Here is a 15,394-nt window from a genome sequence, read left to right as displayed (position 1 = left end):
CCCCAAAACCCTGGCTTATACTCACGCCTACATCTCATTGCTGGAGTCCGACTGTTTTTACTTAGAAGATAATATTATGAACCTGCAGCTTTCCACAAAAAGACAATAGCAAGATGAACTATAAGAAGATATAAACTACTGTACTTGGGTTCTGAACATTCCTATTTACACAGAGCTGAAATTGAGTGTCTTCACATGTTTAATAAGTCAACAGTGTGACAGTTATCATTAAGGATCAAAAATCATGACGTTTGTAAAAGAATGGTTGAAGTAACTGAAGATATTTAATCTAGAGAAGAAAATACTTGGGAAAACACATGATAGCTATTGTTAAATACTTAAAAGGGCAATCACAAGGAAGGATGACTAGATTTCCTAACACCAACCAATGGGTAAAATTTAGAAGTATACGCTTTGACGATATAAAGGAAGATCTTTTAAAACATGACTGTCTAGGAGTGTTCAAGTAGGGTCAGATGACCAGTGGCCAGGAATATTATCATAAGCAGGAGCAAGTAAGATCTGAGTCACTGTTCTATTGGTAGGGTGTTTGTGGTGTTCCTCCACTGAAGAAATACTATAAGCAACTTCTGGCCAATAAATTACTAATCACCCTTCATAGGCCTGTATGTTGGTTACTGTAAAGAGAAGTTTTGGGAAGGCAGTAACACTGGATTCCGAAATATAGTCAGACAGGTGCCTTCATGCAAATACCCTTTCCAATTCTCCAAACACCCACTCACATGTGATCTCAAAACACCCAGTACCTTTACTTGGCTTTACCTACTTCACAATATGCTCAATATGAGCAATTTGGCTCCCAAGCCTAGGTCAGGCCTGAGTGTTTCTGGTGAACCAGTTGTAGGCTGAGGAGCCTTGAGAGTTCATGGAGGGAGAGTCCCCCTGCCCACAGGAGGCTGTGTCATAGGAGAAGTCTGTAGAAGGAGAGGGTTCTAAAGAGTCCTGGGGAAGCAGACCTGGGCAGCGAAACTGTCCAGGAAGGCCCCAGTTCCTATGGCTCTGTGCCTGGGGACCATTTGTTCTTGAAAGACCTTCATTCCAAGGGTCCTGTGTGGACTAAGACTAGGGACTGGGCAGAAGGCAATGGCTAGTTGGAGGAAAGCCAAGCCCATCGGTGGGGTAAGATAGTTAGAACATAGCATTGAACTGTGCTTGGCTTTCAAGCTGCATACGGTGGCCCAATGGAGAGGTGAGTCCACGGACAAAATGGATCCGAACCAGCCCTGACTGCCCCCCAGATATCAGCCATCCATAGGAGTCCAGGTTTGGGCTGAAACGTACCTGTGAGAAGACAAAAGAGACATGCCCACAATTGGTGCTTTGAGTGAGTCCCATCTAATGAACAAAAAGGTCACAATCTGAACAAAGGATAGGGTCATGATGAGTTGGAGAGGAAGGAATGAGGACAAGACAACGAATGAGGAGGACAGGTTGCCAAAGCAGTGTTCTTTTCTTAGTTAACATTTGATCACAGGTCTAGAGTCAAAGGAATATGAAAGAGGAGGGGAGAGAAGACGAGAGGCAAGGTTCTTACCTTATGAATAGCCTCCAGCTGCAGCCTGTCCAGGCAGAGCTGAGACTGCCCCTCTCTCTCCTGCATGCGTAGCATTGGTTCCCTACGAAGCAGATTGTGAAACGAACCCTGGAGGAGGAAGAAAGTAAGCAGCATCTTAGTAGCGCATCTTTGTGTTCAAACTCCTTAGGGTTCCCTACTGTACAAGGATTAAAGGTTTCTAATCTTGGTGTGGTGCTGTGAGCTAATGCATCAGACTGCAAAGTCATTTAAACTGTAAGGTCGGTGGTTCAAGCTCACCAGCTGCTCCTTGGAAACCCTATACAGGGTTACTATGCGTCGAAATCGACTCGATGACACTTAACAACAACAAGGGGTGTGGACCCATTCTCCTGGCCCCAACTTACCAAATCGGTGTCTTGAAAGAGCAAGTAGTGATGGCTCACAGTTTCAGCATAAGTTCGAGCCTTGGGAGGGTTGGGGGCCTCAGATGTAGCAGAATAGCGGTCTTGATCTTCAGGGCTGTCCTGATACGCAATCAGATCCGCTTTATATACAGGCTAGAAAGGAGATCAGGAAATTAGGTTCTATAACAACAACAACAACAATATTAAAGAGAGAATAAAGGTAAGGAGAGAGGAAACTGGTTTAGGGCAAGACAGACTGAAATATGAAAGGCTAGTAGTAGGTTCAAACTAAGGCTCAGATGCATTAGGATTAGGAATATTATACACAAATCTGTGCTAAAACTTTCAGGGATAACATCAGGGCTGGGTACTACACTACCAAGCATTGGGAAAGCATGTGGATTAGAATCCAACAAATGGTGCTGCCACCAGATATTCATATACGTACGAATCTTCGCTCTATAGGCCGCTTGACATTTATTGGGTTCAGTGCCAAATCGGGCATTACAGCTGCAATGAGCTCCCCAGATATATCTCCTGCCGCTACTGCCCCAAGCCAGTCTGATCCTGAAAGACTCTAATAAGAAGAGATAGATTTCATTCATTTATTCAGTTTTGTCTAAAGGGACACACATGCACACAGGTGCACACACACACCCATGTCCCTGATGATACCACCCATCCGCTCAGAATGACTACATCTTCTTTACCACCACCAGGTGATGAAGAGTTTCCAATCTGATGAAGAACTGTGAAAGTGAGAGGACTCACCCAGACTGTGCCTTTTCGGGGAGCAGTAAAGTAAGCTTTGAAACCAAGGTAACCAGCATCAATATAATGAATTCCACAGAGTCCATAACTGTAAGACAAAATGAAATAAAACCTTCCTTTTATAAAACTAAATTCATTTCTTCTCCCCAGTCCTTCTAGAATTCAAATAATTTCAATGAAACAACTCTCAACCCTCCTCCCCCCACAAGAATCTGACACCCATTGCAATGGCCTATCCCCAGAGCTATCTTCATCCTTGCGTACGAGGCATAACAGTTGTCCTGTGCCACAGTGACACCATTGTAGGGGAGCAGCCAGACCAGTTCTGTACTCAGGAAGCGCTTGATGCAATTTATTGGCTCATAAGGTCTTCGAAGGTCCCAGAATTTGATTTTCCGATCACATCCAGCAGAGACTAGAAAATGACTACAAAAGACAAGATATCAAATATAAACAAATTTGGAAGGGTCAACCTGCCCCCAATCTTTACCTTCCATCTGCACAACTCCTAACTCTGTACCTGTTAGCTTTGCACCATTGAAGATTACGCACAGCCTGGTCATGGGCTAGGAAACATTGGAAGGGGTAGAGCTTCAAGGAACCATCAGACAGCCGTATCTGCTGCAGGGGTGAGTTAGTGGGAAGGTTCCAGAAAACCACCATGCCTGAGGTAGATACAGAATGTGTAGGCATTAAAGATAGGTTCTCTTGTCTTTGCTCTAATTTCTCTCTCTGGGTTCAGGCAGATAGAACAGATGAAGATGAAAGGCTATAGGTATGATGAATAGCTACCCAACATTCCCTCCACTATATAACTAGTCCCAATTTTCATCAATAAAAAAGTGCTAGCTGAGTCTGGAACTGGCAGTTAAAGATGATAGGCTGAATGTTGTTAAGTGCCAACAAGTAGTTCAAACTCATAGCAACCTTGTATAGGGTTTCCAAGGAGCGGCTGGTGAGTTTGAACTGTTCACCTTGTGGTTCAAACTGACCTTGCAGTCCAGTGTTTTATCCCACAGTGTCATACCAGGATTCCGATATGTTGAATGGACCCTACTAAATGAAAGTACAGGGATTTTAAAAAGGCAACATCCTCTAAGGCAAAAGCTGACCAACTACAGCCCATATGCCAAATAAAGTCTTCCTCCTCTTTTGGTAAATACAGGTTTTATGGAACACATCCAGACCCATTCATTTACCTATGGCTTTCCTCTTCTAGTGACACAGTTAACAGTCCCGACAATAGCCAGATAGCTCACAAAACCTAAAATACTTCCTACCTGGCCCTTTACAAAAGAAGTTTGCCAACCCGTGCTCTAAGACAAAACCAGTAAGGAACCCAGAGCAAGTGTACAGGACTAGAAAACAAGTGGACAAAGAGAAACTAATCTCACTGACCCAAAAGTTAAATGAAAGATTGGTAGAGGGAAGGCAACAAAGGTACAATTATGGTAAAAATAAAAAGCAAAGATATAAAAATTTAAAAATAGATAGAAACAAATTTGCAGTACATGGAATTAGAAAGCACCAACAATCCTATTATGCATCAACTCAGAGAATGTAGCATCTATGAGCCGTTATTAAAGAAAACTCATTAAGAGCAAATTGCAGCTTGATTCTACTATTGGCAACCCCCTCATCTGTGCAGAACAGAACTGCTCCACAAGGTTTTCCAAAGCCTTTCAGAAGCAGAATGCCAGTCCTGTCTTCCAAGGTGCCTCTGGATGAGTTGAACCATCAACCTTTCAGTTAGTGGTCAAGCAATTAAGTGTTTTGACTTTTGTGACATCCAGGGAGTTCTTGAATTACAGCAAGAAATATAAATAATTCAGCAGTGAAGGAGGATATTAAAATAAAAGAATTGGCATAGATAATCACTTACAGAATTAAGAATACGTTAACACTGAGAATTAAGTTAGCAGAACAGTTATCGTGTGTCATGTACCTTAACAATATAAAAATATTACCAAGAGAAAAACAATTGAAGACAGAGAGATAAGAAGTGCCAAAGTGTAAATATCCTTATTTTCCTAGCAGGGAGTCTAGGGACAGTGTCTAAAAAGGAAATTGTCATTTAACCACTATCACCACAAAGAATACAGGGTTGTATTCTTTCACCATACTTATTCAACCTATATGCTGATTAAATAATCTGTGCTGGGTTATATGAAGAAAAACGTGGCATCAGGATTGGAGGAAGACTCACTAACAACCTGTGATATGCAGATGATACAACATACAACCTTGCTTGCTGAAAGTGAAAAGGACTTAAAATACTTACTGATGTAAATCAGAGAGCACAGCCTTCAGTATGGATTGCATCTCTATGTAAATAAAACAAAAATCCTCACCACTGGATCAATAAACAATATTCTTATTAACGGAGAAAATATTAAAGTTGTCAAGGACTTCATTCTTCTTGGATCAACCATCAACACTTATGGAAGCAGCAGCCAAGAAATCAAACAACATATTGCATTAGATAAATCTGCTACACAAGACCTTTTTAAACTGTTGAAGAGCAAAGACCTCAGCTTGAGGACTAAGGTACTCCTGACCCAAGCCATGGTATTTTCAATAACCTCATATGCATGCGAAAGCTGGACAGTGAATAAGGAAGACAGTAGAAAAACTGATGTATTTGAGTTATGGTGTTGGAGAAAAATATTGAAATACCATGGGCTGCCAAAAGGACAAACAGATCTGTGTTGGAAGAAGTACAGCCAGAGTGCTCCTTAAAGGCCAGGATGGCCAAACTTCGTCTCTCATACTTCAGACATATTGTCAGAAGGGGCCAGTTGCGGGAGGAGGATATGTTTGGTAAGGTGGAGGATCAGAGAAGACGAGGAAGAACCCCAACAAGATGGATTGGCAAAGTAGCAACATCAATGGGCTCAAGCATGGCAACAATTGTGAGGTTGGCCCAGGACTGGGCAGTGTCTCATTCTGCTGTGCACAGGTTCACTATGAGTTGGTACCAACTCAATGGTACCTAACAGCAACAACCACAACCTCACTAGCACCATCTATTTAATGTTATTTATAATCTTTATTTATTTATTTAAAAAATATCTTAGGGAACAAACCAGTATCTCTGTGGTGAAACTTACTAGGAGATACCCTTTCTTTCAGTTTTACTTCAGTGTGTTTTCTTTCATAAAATTAGAATAAAATTAAATCAAGTACCTTTTCATTCAAAATTGCTTATATAATGTGATCTAATTTTTTATATATTTCTATTTCCACCTAGGGGTCCTGGTGTGGTGCTGTAGGATAAACACTAGGCTGGTAACCACAAGGTTGGTGTTTCAAACCCACCAGCCACTCCTTGGAAATCTATAGGATCGTTATGTATAGGAATCAACTCAACTGCACTTAACAACATCATTAATCTTTATATCTTTATAAAAACTACATGAAATTACGTTTATCTAATTTTAATTAGTTTTAAGAGTAAAAAAAAATTTTTTTTAGTGACTTTTTTGGACTTTTATGTTGTTTGAATATTTTAAACTAATAAATAACCAGCACTGGACCAAAAAAAGAACAACCAAAACCTTGACTATGTAAAAAGTGATAAAGCAATTAACTCTTCAGGTTTTGCTTGTACATTTACCATTATAGTATCCAGCAGCCAGATGGTGGTGGGGCCGGGTGGGCATCCAGGCCAGGCTAAGGCACTGGCCGCACTCAGAGGAATCTGGAAATTGCACAGACCCCACCTGAAGGGTTGCCACGCATTCTACCTACGGGGGCACAGGAGACAGGACTGAAGTTAGAGTTACATACTATTTAATCAAACAGAATGGGGAAAAGTTTCAGAGCAAGATAATCACTGGGGAATCAGCAGAGGGAGCCAAGCTAAGATAGTAAGTTCCTCACTCACCTTAAAGATGGCTGACTTCATCACATCTGTGAGGGAAGAAGAGCAGTAACGGATGCTGTAATCCTAACCAGGCCTTCCATCAGGCCCTGCTCTTACACCAGCCTCCCCTACCCTTAGCCTTTGGAAAACAACTCTCTCTTTACACTTGTCGAGAAAGTGCTTTCCTTTCTACCTTTAAATTTACAAACCCACATACAGCTGGCACCATCCTCTTCCCTTCTACTACACTTGATCGTATGTATCCGTCCTCCTATGAAAATAGCTAATCCCATCTGCATTCTCAGCTTTTCCAGAATTTTGCTCATTTGTTTATTTCTCCTTTATTACCCATCTTTACCTCTCTCCTGGATCATTCGCATATTCACATGTAAACATAAAGCCGCCCCAAACCCTTTATTCCATATTCACTTCTAGTCAATACCCTCTTATATTTTGTTTTATACTTCTTGAAAGAATTAACACACTATTATCTTTACTTCTTCATGTCCTAGTCCCTCCCAACCTACTTCTCCTCTACCAGATAGATGGCCAAGTATGGAACTTCCTAGGGCCCAAATTTGGATGCTCTGTATTTAAAATATGTTGAAAAAGACATAAATACAACAAATAGGAGTTGCTCTTTCTTGACTCCTTCTTCTTTTACTCATGTTCAGCTCTATATTCTTTCTCTCTCTTTTGCAACAAAGAAAATTATGTGCCTGTGTATATGTGTGATGGTGAGGACAGGAGAGGACAGGAACAGGTTTATGAGCAGTAAGAAGAGTACAGAAAGGTACTTTCTGTCAGCCCCAGCCCTTAGTTGCTCTTTACACAGCTAAGTATCTGTGGCAGCAAGAGAAGAGCCTGAGAACACAGAGGGAGGAGAAAGGAAATAAGATAATGAGCTGAAAAAGTGCAGTTTTAAGACTGAAGAACTAGATGGTGCCCAGTATCACTACCAACTGCTATGAAAGCAATCACATTAGAAGGTCGCTGACAGAATGGGATAAAATGTGGAACAATATTCAAAGTTAAATATATACATATATATTATTGCTGTTGTTAAGTGCTGTCAAGTCGATTCCAAACCATAGTGACTCTATATAGGGTTTCCAAAGAGCAGCTGGTGAGGTTGAACCACTGACCCTGCAGTTCAAAGTGACTTTGCAGCCCATTGCATTAACCCATAGTGCCACACCAGGAGCCATATAAAAAATTACTACTGGGCTCACTAGTCAAGAGACTGGAGGAAGCCTAAATGAGGGCCCTCAACCACCATTCAGGTCAGGAAATGAACTCACCTGGGTGGCCCAATTTTCAGTCAAGTGGTAGATAAAGGGTGGACAACACTAGTAAAGTATACTCACCATGAAATGGTCATTCAAAATCAAAAGGGGATCATTTATCTAAAGGACTAAGTTGAGAAGGAGTGGAAAGGTGGGTGGAATGAAATAGGAAATACAGGGAAGAAGTGGGATACCTGGTTGCATGGAAGGGACTGCAATTATTGGGTTGAAAAACAAAACAAAAAAACTGCAAAAGAGGCTGCTAACAGAAGTGTGTAGTCAGAATGGGAGGTGTTGCTGAGCAGAGCTGTACTAGGAAGAATGAGAACAGAACTGCAAGAAAGAGGGACAGGCCCAGCTAAGCTCTGGCCAGCTCCTATTCTTGCTGTGTTACTCACCTGGCGATTGCTGAGCCAGCAGAGCCTCGGGATGAGGCAGACTGAACAGCAGAACCTTCCCATCTGAGCAGGCAATAGCCAAGAGACCCAGTCGGGGCAGGAGAGGAGCCTAGAGGGGAGACCAGATCTGCTGAGCTTACTGCCTCTCAGAAAAGCTTTGAAGTTCCTGGTCCCTGAAAACATATTAAATTGCAAAAAAAAAAAAAAAAAAAAGTCCACCCACTGCTCTCCAACTCCCTTCTTCCAACTCTGGGAAGTACCTTCCGAGGGGTGGTTGGAAGCTCCCATGCTCCACTTGGGCAGAACTTGAGGTCCCAGATGCAGCCATTATCACAAGCAATCCCATAGACAAAGTGGGCTCTGTTGTCAGGACTGGGGAGAGAAATCACATGGGGAGAATGGGTAAAAAGGAGGATCCCAGGGCTTTGAAAGACTGGGTTCCACTTTTCTCAATCCAGTCCAAGTCCTCCTGTCTAAGATACCCAGGTCCCAGTCTTCCCTCTTCCTCACCCATACTCCCAGCAGTGTCTTAGCCCCCACCTCACCAGCTTTCTTGCTGCAAGGTTCCAAGACCCCAGAGCTGGAGCAGCCCAGGACCCGAATAAAGTTGGCTGAGTGAGTGTGTCTCATTCATATCAGGGCTGGAGAACAGTGCCACATACTGCGAGGTTGCTGCCCCTTCTGGCACAGGGCACCACTCCAGAGCCCAGACTGGCCCGCCTGTGAAGAAGGACATGTCCCAGCGCTCTGGGTGTGCTGTGAGAGAGCTAAATCTAGAAGAATACAAAGATGGGATGAAGAAAAGAATTAATAAAAAGTAAAGAGAACAGAACAAAAGCGCCACCTGACACTAGTTATGATCTGTTAAGACCTAACAGAATATCAAGTAAGACAGATGTTAAGACTCCTTAGCCAGTAATTGTATCTTCCTCTTGTCCTCCCCAAAATATGACCAGCGCCAGCACTTCTTGAAGATGATGGGCTATTCATTCTGGTTTATTACAATGTTCTCTCCAGGTCCAGTCTGTCCAGATTTATCTGAGTGGACGTGACCTTGTAAATTCATTTCATCTGACATCTCCTAGGCTTCACTCAGTCTGGTCAGCAATGATAAGCAGGATTAGAGGCATGACCAGCTCTAGCCAGTCCTCTTACCCCTGACATTAACTGGACCAGCAACAGGGGGAGAGGGCAGGGCTAATCTGTCACCCTTTATAACATTTGTTTTTCTGTTTCTATCTCCTCTATTAGAATCTGATAAAGGTTAGGCTGCAATCTTTACCTATTTATTCGGTAGAGTGTGCCATCCTCAGGAAGTCCTTCACGTTGTACTGAAAAAAGCGGAGACTTCTCCTCCTGGGGCAGGTAGGGAGCAGCCTCACTGGGGGAGGGCAAAGGGAATGGCCTGAAGTTTGAAGAGTTCTACCCATTCCAGAACTCCCAAATACCTCCAGAGCCCTGCTACCCTTCCATCTTCAGTGGTGCCACTCGCTCCAAAGTATCAAAGATGTCTCTTCAACTTACACTTCAGATAACAAGTGCCACTTCCAGGCCAAAGGGATCCATTCCGCAAACTCCCAGTATGAATGCTTCTGTTCGCGGCTAGGGGTAGAAGGAGTAGAGAAATTCTATGAGCCCTGGTAGTGTAGGAGATTACAAGCTATGCTGCTAACCACAAGGTCAGTGGTTCAAATCTACCAGTCACTCCGTGGGAAACGATGAGGCTTTCTGTTCCTGTAAGGATTTACAGCCTCAGAAACCCTATACAGGGTCAATGTGAGTTGGAACCAACCCCACAACATACCACCACCACCAGAGAAATTCTAGAGCCGTGCTGTCCGGTGAAACTCTCTGTGATCATAGAAATGATCTTGATCTGTACTGTCCAATATGGGAGCCACTAGCTGCAAGTAGCTCCTGGACACCTGAAATGTGGCTAGTAATTTCGGCCTTGTGAATGCCATTTTTTCCCCACTGCACTACTTGCAAATCATGCTTCACACTTCAACCCTACCCCTTATCTTTTTTTTTTTTTTTTTTTCTTTTAATGCTTTATTGTGAGTTACATGATAGCTTACATGGGAGGACATCAGCTCACTGATCCCGTTATATATCCCACCCCTTAACTCTTAAGAGTTCCCATTCCCCAAGTCTCACAGGTCCTTGGTAAGATGGAAGCACTTCCAAACAGGAGCCATGATGTGATTTGGTAAGCCATTGGGGGCCATTCCTCGGCAGTGTGGTTTCTGCTTCTAAAGAATGAAATTGAAGAAAATATAAAGGAAATAGTTTTATAGGCTAATGAGGAAGTCCCTGAGGAAACAACTTTCCCAGCTTTCATTTACCTTTACTTTCCTTGGCATTACTTCTAGCCTTATAATTATCTTAACATACTTATATTTTAACTATTACAAAGATTTCACCACCTTCTGCTCCTATTCCTCCAGTGAAATGATAAATTTGTTATTTCCTGTTCTTCCTCCCCCACTCCCCATTCTCCCTATCTTCAAGGCAGTTGATTCCAAGAACACATTTGCTTCTTGAAAATTCTTCCTCATGGGCTAGTCTCTAGTTCTCTAATATTTCTTCTCAGTTTCCTTCATAGGTGCTCCCTCTTCTGCTTGTGTGTTCAATGATGATATTCCCCAATTCCTCCTATGTGCTTTTCATCACTTCTGGTGACTGCACCCATTTCCACAGTTTTAATTACCATCTCTAACCCAGATTATCAAATTTACAACTCAGCATATGCAAACTTTTGCCAATCTAAACTTTTCTATAAGTTATAGAACCATATAGTGTTATAACAAACCACATTATAGAGACCAAGACAAAAAGGAAAGTCAGATATACAGTTCCTGTCTTTATTTAAAATTTAGGTATTTTGTTCATCGTAAATTTATTACATTAATTCTCATTTTTAAAAAAAATACTAAATTGAAATATCATTTTTCTTGATTATTGAGCTTTCACTACACCCTTAAATTTTGCACTCTTGGCAAAGGAAGCACGGCTCCATATATATAACCAGCTACTGACATCCCTGGGCACTGGTGGCAGGGCAGCAGCTTGAATCCACCAGCCACTCTGCAGGACAAAGATGAGGTTTTCTGATCTTGTAAAGATTTACAGCCTCAGAAACCCTATGCAGGATGGCTATGATAGCAACCAACTCAACAGAGCACAACAATTGGATGATCCATGGCTCAACAGATTAAATTAACATAATATGCCAAAAAGTAAACTCAATCTCTCCTTCCCACCCACAACCCTGCTCCAAATCTCCCTCTCTTCCTGCATTCCAGAGGTCAATGTACTAAATTGAAATATCAATTTAGTAATTATTATTAAGCGCCATTGAGTCATTACAACTCTATATAGGGTTTCCAAAGAGCGGCTGGTGAGTTTGAACTGCCAACCTTATGGTTCAAAACAACCCTAGGGTCCAGTGCTTTATCCCACATCATCTACACTAGAAACCCCCACTCAACTTCTTCCTTCAACTACCAGGTTCTGTCAGTTCTCTAATACATCTCTTGACTCTGTTCCCTCATCTACTTGCTTCAAGTCTTCATTTCTTCCTACCTAAAACCTTGGGTGACTCCCTATAGCTTAAAGGATGGAAGACTTCCAACTTAGCCTGGTGTATACTCTTCTTATCAATGTTAGTTCACTCATTCTAATTTAATCTCATCACCACTTTACCTAGGCTCTCAGCCCCAGCCATAATCAGGTTCTGGTCAAACCATCTTCTTGGGGAAATTTCTGTTCATCCCTTTAAGACTCAGTTCAACTACCACCCCTCTATGCCACCTCATCAGTTAATCACCTTTCTGATAATCTGATACAGCACTGAACTGTATTCATGTTTGTGTTTCGTAGGACAGAAGAGATGCTCAATATGAAAATAATCTGGTTTACTAGCTCCCCTTCCCCATTCCTCTAATATTGCAACAGCTTTTGAAGTCATCTTTATCTTCTTTTACCTATTTAGCCATCACAATTGGTAGGCCCAATCTATCCTTTGAGACACCCTTTTGTTGTTGTGAAGTGCTATTGAGTCAGTATCGAATCATAGCGACCTTGCATAGGGTTTCCAAAGAGCAGGCGGTGAGTTCATACCACTGCCCTTGTGGTTCAAACTAATCTTTTGATCTAGTAATTATCCTACAGCGCCCCACCAGGACTCCACAGATCCCTATTTCCTACTATTCTCCCACCCACTTCCTTGTTCTTTCAGATTACCCCTGAAGTGGATCCTCGGGGTGTACTTCGGGGCGCTGCAGGCACGGCAGGCACAGCAGGCACAATGGGCACAGCAGGCACGGCAGGCACAGCAGGCGCGACGGGCACTGCGGGCGCAGCAGGCACGACGGGCACTGCGGGCACGGTGGGTACTGCAGGTATGGCGGGCATTGTGGGCAGAGTGGACACTGCAGGCTCGGGGTCCGATGAGTTCTCACTCGGGATCTCATTTTCTTCCTCATCTTCAGCCGCAACCTGGAGAACAAAGTCTTCATCTTGTGCAGTATCAGCCTCTCCTTCCCTATCATGAGGGTCAGCCTCCAGCTGGCTTTCTTGCAATTTGGTAGGGCTGCTCAACTTGGGGTTCTCAGGACAGGTCACTGGAGCAGGCAGCGTTGTTGAAAACTCTTCTGCCAGTTCTTGAAGATACAGAAGTGCCCTGTGGGAAACAGCAGGGTCAGAGCCATACTTCAAACACTTAACTGAGAGCCCACTTTCCCAAACATTTGGTTGATTCTTATCTCAATGACTCCTTCCCAGAACCCTGTGCAGCAGGTATTAATTTTCCCTTCCCCTCTGATAGATGAAGACACAGAAATTCAGAAAAGTTAAAAGACTTGGCCAAGATGATTTAGGTAACAAATGTGAACTCTTAATCCAGGTCTTCCAAAAGCACAATGCACTTTTCACTCAACCACAGGCAAAGATCATAATAGAGGGCAAAAAGAGAGAATGGAAGAGTATACATATACTGATACATACAGGGGCAGTAAACTAACGGTGAAATGCGAGGATGAATTTATGAAAAATGTGATTGGATACTAGGTACAAGGTACAGAAAAGAAACGTAGATAGACAAAGTTAGCAAAAGATAAAAGTCGCTGTGGTAGAAGCAAAAAGATTGCTCAAGCTCCCAGAACCCAGATGCCACCCTACTTAACTGATACCTCATCACAGTCCTCTCCTTTCTCCAACATTTGTCCCACCCTGATCCCTTCACCCCAGTCCCCATCCAGCAAGCGGTGTCCCACAATCCTTACACTTGGGCAGCCCTTCGGCGGGGTCGCTCCCCAGGAGGGGTCTCAAAGTCCTCAGGGGGCCTCTTTGGAGGTGGAGACTCTGGCTGATCTAGGCCTTTGGACAACTTCAGCAGTAGCAGCTCTGCCTTGGACTTTCGACCCCGTTTCTTAGGCATGGGGGTAGACAGAGGGTTGGACTGATCTAAGAGATCAGGAACCAATGGGGCTGATGGAGGATTAGGTTGTTGGGGCCTTTTGGGGCCTTTTCGTGTCCTACCACCTCTCTTCCGGCCAGGCTTTGAGGCCCTAGGCTTTGAGCCCTTTGACATCTCTGATGAAAGATCTGTAGAGAAGAACATGGGGGTCTGTGAGATGGGATGAGAGCTCAGGCGAACTCCTGCAGAAACCTCTTTGGAATATATTATACCATACACGGGTTTGTAAAATCCTATAATTTCAATCTGCTCTTTCATCTTTAAGCTTCCAGGAATGCACATGAAAGGACAAGGTACATACCTTGCTGTTCCAGTCTGGAGAAGCTTTCCTGCTCTAGAGGAAGCCTCCTCTTATCAGGAGAATCCTCAAATCCAGGCAAAGGTGACATCTCTATGGAAGCCTCTGCACTGGTCATTTCTGATGAGGCCTTGACATCAAGCTGGTCTAGCACTTCTGGTCCAGGAGAGTCTACCATAGTCATGTTCCCCACGGGGCCGGCCTCCCCCAGGGCAACACAGCCGACCCCGTAGGTATCCATCAGCACCTCCAAAAATGGCTGGCCCTGCACACAGAGACATACAAATGAGTAGAAGGCAGAAGCTAATTACCATGTTTACATATAGCATTGCCTGAGATTTTTCTGCTTTGTCTTTCCTTCCCTTACCCCCACAACCAGACAACCAAGCTCCCTGACCAATCATTCATTCAACAATAATTTACTAAACACTATGTCAGGCACTGTTCTAGGCACTGATGATACAGCAATAAGAAAGGCAGATCAAGTTCCTGCCCTCATGGAACTCATATTTCAGTGGAGCAGACAATAAATAAAAATAAAAAAAGCAACCTACCATTTACTCAGATGAGACTTTCTGCTCCCACAAAGATATACAGCCTCGGAAACCCTATACAGGGTAGATGAGTCGGAACAGACTCCACACGAAGGCACTAAACAACAACCATTTACTAAATGTTTACTATGTGCTCAGAACTATGCTACGTGCCATAGTTGCATTATTTAAGGCTCATAAAGTTTCTTGTAATACTGTAATAAAAATGCACAATTAATCCTAGACCAAGCCTTACTCCTACTCCTAAGCCCTACTTCAGCCTCTTCCCTTAACAATAACTCTAGTCCTAACCATAACCCTAACACTGAACGAAGTTCTAGGCCTAGGCTAAATCAATCTAACTGTAGTCCCAACCCTAACCCTCACTTCTACCGCCTCAAAAAAATAACATAATTATTTAACTTCTCTCCCTAAAGCCCAGTGAAATTAATCAAACTTCCTCCTTCTCCTTCAAAAACATACAAGGGAAAAAAAAAAAACTTCATAACTTCCTAACACAGACTATAAAGAATATCAGAAAGATCTAACAGTGAAACCTTAAGAGTCAGAACTCAACTCGACTGCCTTGTTGGTCTGGGACTCAAAAGTTTTCCGCCTTTGACATGATACAGTCTTACCATTTTTCTATCACTTGGTTTAGCAGAAAATATTAGAGATTTTCTTCTCTTTGGAAAGAACACAGGTTCCAACTATCGCAGATTTTACTGTATACAATTTAGACCAAACTGAAGGAGGATGCCTAGAACTAACAGCCATCTCTATGAATCTTTTAGTCAGGGAACAGATTTGAAAATAAGTTCCC

At 42.9% G+C, this 15,394-nt stretch overlaps 1 protein-coding gene across 1 annotated transcript; it reads right to left on the bottom strand.

The window, feature by feature from the left end:
* Positions 1 to 1,083: 1,083 nt before the first annotated feature.
* GTF3C2 (general transcription factor IIIC, polypeptide 2, beta 110kDa) lies at positions 1,084 to 14,279 on the bottom strand. The gene is given in 19 exon segments (XM_006878406.1): positions 1,084 to 1,302; positions 1,556 to 1,663; positions 1,942 to 2,094; positions 2,390 to 2,518; positions 2,713 to 2,800; positions 2,977 to 3,138; positions 3,233 to 3,377; positions 6,329 to 6,458; positions 6,599 to 6,624; positions 8,262 to 8,370; positions 8,522 to 8,633; positions 8,807 to 9,034; positions 9,544 to 9,642; positions 9,786 to 9,863; positions 10,419 to 10,513; positions 12,507 to 12,540; positions 12,694 to 12,945; positions 13,547 to 13,868; positions 14,042 to 14,279. Coding segments are annotated over 19 exon segments (2,727 nt in total).
* Positions 14,280 to 15,394: the final 1,115 nt, after the last annotated feature.

The sequence above is a fragment of the Chrysochloris asiatica genome, unplaced genomic scaffold, assembly GCF_000296735.1.
Source record: "Chrysochloris asiatica unplaced genomic scaffold, ChrAsi1.0 scaffold00016, whole genome shotgun sequence".
NCBI lineage: Eukaryota > Metazoa > Chordata > Mammalia > Afrosoricida > Chrysochloridae > Chrysochloris > Chrysochloris asiatica.
The sequence above is the reverse complement of the archived record's forward strand: the minus strand, read 5'-3'. Positions and strand labels throughout refer to the sequence as shown.